Source organism: Austrofundulus limnaeus, unplaced genomic scaffold, assembly GCF_001266775.1.
Source record: "Austrofundulus limnaeus strain Quisiro unplaced genomic scaffold, Austrofundulus_limnaeus-1.0 Scaffold19, whole genome shotgun sequence".
Classification (NCBI taxonomy): domain Eukaryota; kingdom Metazoa; phylum Chordata; class Actinopteri; order Cyprinodontiformes; family Rivulidae; genus Austrofundulus; species Austrofundulus limnaeus.
The window spans coordinates 2,052,235-2,059,661 of record NW_013952421.1 but is presented as its reverse complement, the minus strand read 5'-3'; the positions used below and the strand labels follow the sequence as shown (position 1 = coordinate 2,059,661).

At 39.3% G+C, this 7,427-nt stretch overlaps 1 protein-coding gene across 1 annotated transcript in view; it reads left to right on the top strand.

Annotated features, from left to right (window-relative positions):
• Positions 1 to 7,169, top strand: part of sema4ba (sema domain, immunoglobulin domain (Ig), transmembrane domain (TM) and short cytoplasmic domain, (semaphorin) 4Ba) — a gene marked incomplete in the record, with an annotated part of 45,651 nt that extends 38,482 nt beyond the window's left edge. The window contains 5 exon segments of the mRNA XM_014003542.1: positions 831 to 1,041; positions 1,131 to 1,246; positions 1,331 to 1,488; positions 2,464 to 2,555; positions 2,681 to 7,169. Of these exon segments, the coding sequence (XP_013858996.1) occupies positions 831 to 1,041; positions 1,131 to 1,246; positions 1,331 to 1,488; positions 2,464 to 2,555; positions 2,681 to 3,447 (1,344 nt within the window).
• Positions 7,170 to 7,427: the final 258 nt, after the last annotated feature.

Genomic DNA, 7,427 nt, shown 5'->3' with positions numbered 1-7,427 from the left:
AGATTTTAGGATTTACATTTTAGGATTTTTTCAAAAAATCGGAACTGAGCATTAAGACCTGCAGTGTGAACGTAGCCTTGGACACTATCTGATGATTGGCTCTTTTAAATGAAACCAGAGAGCGTTGACAGAGAGGAGAAGGTAGAAATGACTCAGCCTGTAACTGAAAATATGGATGGAGAACAACAGAGCTGCTTCGTGGAAGAAGAACCTCAGCTTAGCCTGTTAGCTTTAGCGTTAGCCCCGATGCTATCACCATATGTATTAGCTTGGCGCTACATATTCTCCTCTCATCACTGAGGTCCTCCATCCACATAACAGAGAGGGGAACACAAAAATGACTCAGTCTGCAACTGAAAATGTGGATGGAGGACCCCAGTTTAGCTTGTTTGTCACACTAGCGCCGAGCTAATACATATAAGGCAATATAGCGTGAGGGCTAGCGCGAAGGCTAACAGGCTAAGCTCCCTAGCAGCCTCGCACTGATGACCTAGTTGATGTCATCATTTACCCAGAATGCCTTGCGTGTAAATAAAATGGCTCCGTCCGTTTTAAAATATCTTTAAAAAAGTTACAAAACTAAACATCCTACAGTATTTTTACAGTCTTTATTTTACAGTTAAAATAAATGTTTAACAAATAAAGTTTAATGTTACAACTAATAGTGGATCCCTTTAACAACCTCAGTTTCAGCTGAGAATTTCAGTGACCAATAATTCAGTACTCAGCCTTAACGCTGCGTTTCATTTTACCCAGCAGTCCCTGAGCAGTTGTCCACCCACCGTTTGTGTTACAATCAGCTGTGAGTAAATGTTGTGTTTCTTTCACAGTGTATCACAAACGCTGCCAGGGAGCAGGGCATGTCCTCCTCGCTGCACATGCCAGACAAGGTCCTGAATTTCGTCAAAGACCACTTCCTGATGGACAGCGTGATTCGCAGCCAGCCTCTCCTTCTGAAACGAAACGTGCGCTACACGCAGATCGCCGTTCATCGTGTCCAGACGAATAAAAAGGTGCATAATGTGCTTTTCATCGGCACAGGTACGACACCTTTTATCGTCACGATCCTGCTCTTTTTACTGCATAATCAACCAGCTTTCAGAGTTCAAATTGAACTGTGCTTTTTGCAGATGATGGGAGACTCCACAAAGCCATAAATGTCAAAAACAAGATGCACATAATTGAGGAGATGGTTCTTTTCCGTGATTCCCAGCAGGTGCAACACATTGAGCTGGACACCGAGAAGGTAACTGAGCGGCTCAGAGACAAACACGTCCGTTTAACTTCTTTACTCACAGTTTAACGTCCTGTCGTTATCTCTCATCCCCAGGGTCGGCTTTACGTCTCCTCACTCTCTGAACTGGTGGAGGTCCCGGTCTCTAACTGCACCAACTATCAGAGCTGCGGGGAGTGCATCCTGTCCAGGGATCCATACTGTGCCTGGAACGGAAGGCAGTGTGTGGATATCAGAAGTGCTCCTGCTAACAAGTATGAACCCTTTCTATACACCAGCATTGTAGTTAAAACTTTTTAAAGAAATGCAATTAACAAGATCAATTAACAAGAAATTATGTTTTATAAAACAGCCTCAAAGTTATATTTCAGATGTTTTGAAGAGAGGAGGTTCTGGACAACCAATATCTTACCTGTTGTAGATAGATCTTTGAATGACCTTGGTTTGTTGAAATATAAACTTATCAAAAACAAAGTAAGGAAATTTGTGTTATGTAGCTTATTTATTTGTTGTAACTGTGCTTCTTGGCAATAAATCTTATAGAAGGCCCCTGATTGGCAGGAACCTGGGGGCACCAGAAGTTCGAAACAAGTGTCAATAGCAACAACAAATTAAGCAGTTTGGCAGAGAAGATTTGGCTTTTTTTTTATGTGCACAAACCACATACTCAGCTTTACTGCTCAGCTCACAAATGCATGTTCCTTACAAATGTGGCACTATTTAAAAAGGTAATTAACACACTTTCCAACTCTATAAGATTTATTGCCATAGGACCAAGATTTCATGTTTTAAGGGTGCAGGATGGAAACATAGTTGTTTTCTGCATTGCTTGCATGAAATATTTGGCTTTTTTTTTTTTGGCCTTTTTGACACAAACTGTACTCAAACCTGCACAATTATAAGAACCACACATGCATGAAGACAACAGGCAAACTCAAACCCGGGAAAAAAACTTTTGTTTGCTGCTCACCTATTGTCCCACCATGCAGGTCATCTGAAGTAGAAGCTCAAATATCAACAGCTATTTCATCATTTGATTTGGTCATTCCTGCAAAAATAACCACTTAATACAAAAGACAATCCACTTTAGTCTTGAACTAGCTCATCAGTCTTCAGAATTCATCTCCATCTCCCCAAACTGGGCCCATTCAAACAAGATATTATTGCTTGAAAGCGTTCCCACAGAGCCTCCACTTATCCCTTTAATGAGAATATACTGTCAGTTTCAGGGCTTTGCAGCAGGATGTAGATGAAGCTGACACTTCTGCCATTTGTAACAAAACTCTGCCAAGCCCTCGGATGCCCAAACCTTCACAGACATGTATGTTGGACTCTTCTTCTCACCTTGTCATGTCAAACTGATTATTGTTCCGCATTCTGCGCCAAACACGGCGGCACCGCTCATTTCCTGCAGCGTCTGACACGATCTGCTTTGCTTTCCCACAGGGGCGTCATCGTGCCAGGTGGTCATTATCCCAGCCAACACTTTCAAAGTCCTGCCCTGCAAGCTGCGCTCCAATCTGGCTGAAAGAAGGTGGCGGTTCAGTGAGAGCGCTGGTCACTTTCATTACCCCAGCCCAGAGGGGGGCCTGGTGGTGGTCGCTCAGACCGGCAGGCAGGTCACCTACGAGTGCTGGTCGGTGGAGGAAGGTTTCAGGCAGCTTCTGGCAAACTACTGCGTGAGAGCTGAGGCCAAGCAGGAGAGCACCACCCTGAACGGCAAGGTCCAGCTGCCCCAGGAGGAGGTCATCATCCTGCCGGGGGACAGCCTCTCACCGCAGATCAACACCAAGACCTACTGGAATGAGCTGATCGTGGTCTGCACCCTCCTGGGGTTTTCCATCGTGGTCTTCTCGCTCTTTGTGGTCTACAGGAACCGCGACCACATGAAGTCGATGCTCAAGGAAGGAGAGTGCCCAAACATGCAGCAGAAAAAGCCCCGGATGGTGGGCGGCAAACCTGCTGAGAACCTGCCGCTCAACGGCAGCACGGTCACGACCTCAGCGTCGGATCACAAGGGATACCACACCCTTAATGACAATCACATCTGTGGCACGCCGCCGCACGAGTGCTCCTCGCCGGACAACAGCAAGAGCTTCTCAGAATCAGAGAAAAGGCCTCTGAACTTAAAGGAGAGCCACGTAGAGATTTCTCCCACGTGTCCCCGGCCAAGAGTCAGACTAGGYTCTGAGATTAAAGACTCCATAGTCTAAGGCTGGTTTCATGTTACACACTAACTCATRAAAAACAAAACAAGAGTGCACTTGTTGGAAAAGACAAAACATGATTAAGAGTCAAAAGCAGCACTCTCATTGAGAAACATTTCATTACAGAGATTTTGCACTTTGTCTTCTTTCGTTCTGTCCCTGTGGATCGATGTGCATTTGGTTTTCCTCTCCTCTGACACGTCCCTTTTCAAGCGCATTTAAAGCACACTGAAGAACCTCCGGTTTGCCTTCAAGCTTCGGATGCTTTCACACACAGCTCACGGGAATGTAACGAGCACAGCTGTGGCATCACGAACAGGACTTTGTGGTTGGATTTCAGGGCATTTCCACTCTTTCCATCCATATATTCATCTGGTGATGCCTTGAAAGGTAGAGTATTACTGATCTGATGTTTTACCTTCATTCTGCCATCTGGTGAGAGTCCACTCTTCACTGAGGCTATGCACTATGTACTGTACTTTTAACCACTTACATCAGAATAAAGCAACAGTTATGATCTTATGAAGTGAAGGTTATGAGCCATTAATATCTTACCTGTTGCAGATAGCYCTTTAGGCACCTTTATTTTGGAGAAAAAGACTGTGTTCAAACTGTCTACTCTGTTGCTGCAGAGTCATGGCAATTTTTTTTTACCTTTAATCTTTAATCTGATAAAAGTGTCATAAATACTTGGCATTGATGGAAAAGGACCACAATGTTGACACAGGCTAATTCCTGCTAATGCTATCATCTGCAGCTCATTATTGTGAATTTAAAACTCATTCAGTTGTCTTAATCATCCATACATCTCTAGTATAAAGAGGATGTGTCTCTCCTCCTCCTCTGTCTGAGCTACAGAGAAATGCTAAAAAAACGTTGAACATTATTTAAAACTTTTGTATCTAAATATATAAATTTAAAGATGTGTTTTTGGATAAGCAGTTCATGTAGATTTACCATTTGAACACGTGCTACAACTCTAAAAACATCTGTTCTGTACAGAAACACACACACACACACACACACACACACACACATATATATATGTATGCGTGTGTGTGTGTTTACAATTTTAGTTAGTAAATTTAAAGTTCGTAGCAACTGCAGTCATTAATTGTGTTAATAATTACATTCAAGAAAAAGTACAACAAATATATCATTCTTATAGAGACACTGATTGTATATTGGCCAAAACCAGCAAAATGTTTCGATTTCAGTGACTTGACTTTCAACATTTCCACAGTTGTTTATGTCAATTCTATTCATAAACCTTTCCATCTCTGCCAAATGTTTCATTTAGTGGCTATTTACATAGAATTCTGTGCTTATTTGTGCGAGCAAATAGCAGCAGCTGTGGTACTTCTGGTTTAGCCTGGGGTGATTCCTGAAGGAGCATCATATCATTTTATTTTTTTTGTCAAAATAATTATGTAATGTAAAGATAACAGCTGTAAGATGTCAGCAGTTAGTCTTGGCACAGCCCAGACTAGCCTTTAGCTCATCAATATGGTCAGATTTAAACTATCTCTCCAGCTCCTCTACTGAGGTTGTTCAATGAGCTATCTACAGCAGGTAATATATTCTTTGTTTGTGACCTTAAAACCCACTTCGAAAGATCTGAAATATCTCTTTAACACAAGTAAGATACATCTAGGAAAGGTGTTTTCTACATAGCATACGTGCTTTCTTACACAAATAAAACACAAATAACAAAAGGATTTCTTAGGAAATTCAAAACGTTGATTAAATCTAGTAATATAGAAAATATTAGGATAAAATCATATCAGCGAAAATGTTTCAGAAACTCCCACAAGCTCAGTTAAAATACAAAAGAATATATATAAATATATATATAAACAGACACAGATATACCTTATAAGTATTTGAATTTGTACTGTATGTAAATATTGTTTTTGAAATTTTAAATATGTTTTCTTGGTTTTGTGTCACTGAATGTGACGGAGGGTTAAAGCTCATTCCGGTTAGTATCACACTGTTTGTCATGAGACAGGCGGTCTATGCAAAGCAAATAATGTGAAGTGAGGTGAACGTGAGGTTAAAAAAAAAGACTAGCCTCACCTTGATACTGGGTAAGCACAAGGTGTTGAATTACTTTAAAATCAGTGGAACTGCAAAAAAAATTAATTTTTAAACACCCACTCATTCAGTAAAAATACTGCAAGTATGCAAGAGAATTTAGCCATTTTTGAAGTGTTTTAATACGGCAGTATGATATGAAATTAAACAAGGGTCCAGGTTAATAATTTAAATTGTTGCATTTGATTTATTCAAACATGACAAATACTTATTATTATGAGGCCAAAATAGTTTTTCAAAGTCATATTAAATATATTTCACTGCTCTCAAAGGGAAGCTATTATAGAGTGAAATAGCACATTATCTTTTTTAAAAGTGACATCTTCACCTTTGATACACGTTAATTCACGATGAGTAAAAAATAAATAAATAAACAAAACAACCACTGCTTGCTTGAATGGTTTGTCAAAGCAATAACTTTCATCCTCGTCCAGAAGTAAACATCAATAAATGCTCAAAGAGTAAACAACATAAATACTAAAGTTCAGATAATTCATATTTCATTTTGGCTTTTGTGTTGTGATGCTAAACCTCCTGCTGCCCCTGGGTAATAAGGTCTCAGTTTTCAAAATAAATAAATAAATAAATAAATAAATAAATAAATAAATAAATAAATAAATAAATAAATAAATAAATAAATAAATAAATAAATAAGTAGGTTATTTTGGCTCAAGGGCAGCAGCAGGGTTCAGGTCTGTGCAAACAGGGAAGGCGGATTTGCACTTGATGTTTAAAGCCTTAGATCAGTGCAGGTTGTGGGTCTGACCACAGTTTTGCCTGAGTGAAGTTTTCTGAAACAATAATCAGGAGATGATAGCTTTAGAGGTAAAGGTGTAAAAAAAGATACTTCACAGAAACACCTGGAATCAGGAAGTATGCGTGATAAAGTGTCATAAAACATTTTCTTCAAATCTCTTTGGCTACAATTTCAATCAGGGATGAAACCTTATAATGTTGCATTTCCTGTAATCGAGGTCAAACGTGAATTTTAAAGACGGCGTATCTGCAGCGGTGGGCGCGGTTCCGCTTATCAGCTAACAGCTAATGGTGGAACTAATTTTCCATTTAGCAGATTAGCTACTTCGCTAACTTTTAAAATAGTTCATTAGGTTTTGTCAACTTTAAGCCTGCTGGTAGCTAACGAACAAACATCAACAGGTTTGTCAGTCCCACCAGTCTTCAGCTCGAAGGACAGACGGGTGACCGCCTTAGCGGTTAGCTGTTATTATTAGCTTCCACTATTTTTTTAAAAACATGTTTAGCCTTAGTGAAGTTATATTTTTATTTTTATTTAGCTGATTATGAGTTAGTGAAGCTAACTTTTTGGTTGGCAGTGCCCACCTCTGTAATCACTGGTGTCGGATGAATGACTTGTGCTTCGACTGTTATTAATAAAATAAAACAAACGCCACTTTTRAGACTGCCATCAGAACTAAATAATAAAAAGGTTGGAACAAAATGCAACATGCAGCTGAAACTATGAAAGTATTGTCCTATTTTCCCCCCTGAACCTCTGCCTTTTGTTCTCGTAACGGCACAGACTTTTGTCAACATGCATTGTACAGCTACAGTAAACAAGTTTTTTTTTGTAAATTCAATTTGTAAATAAAAAGTACGCTGCCAATGTACAATGATTGTGAACTGTATTTTTGTATCATACATCACTACTGTTTTTTTCTTTTTGTTTTTGTAATGTATATTTTTAAAAAGCACTTTATTTTAATTTTTTCAAATAAACCTGAAATAGATCACTTTGTGGTTTTCAGTTGTTGGTTTTTTTTGTGTGAATGAAACATGTTTTTAACGTAATGTCAAGATGAGAACTGCTTCATATGAAATCAACTGTGTCTGTAAGCAAAATGTCTTATGAATCTTATATTATATTATAT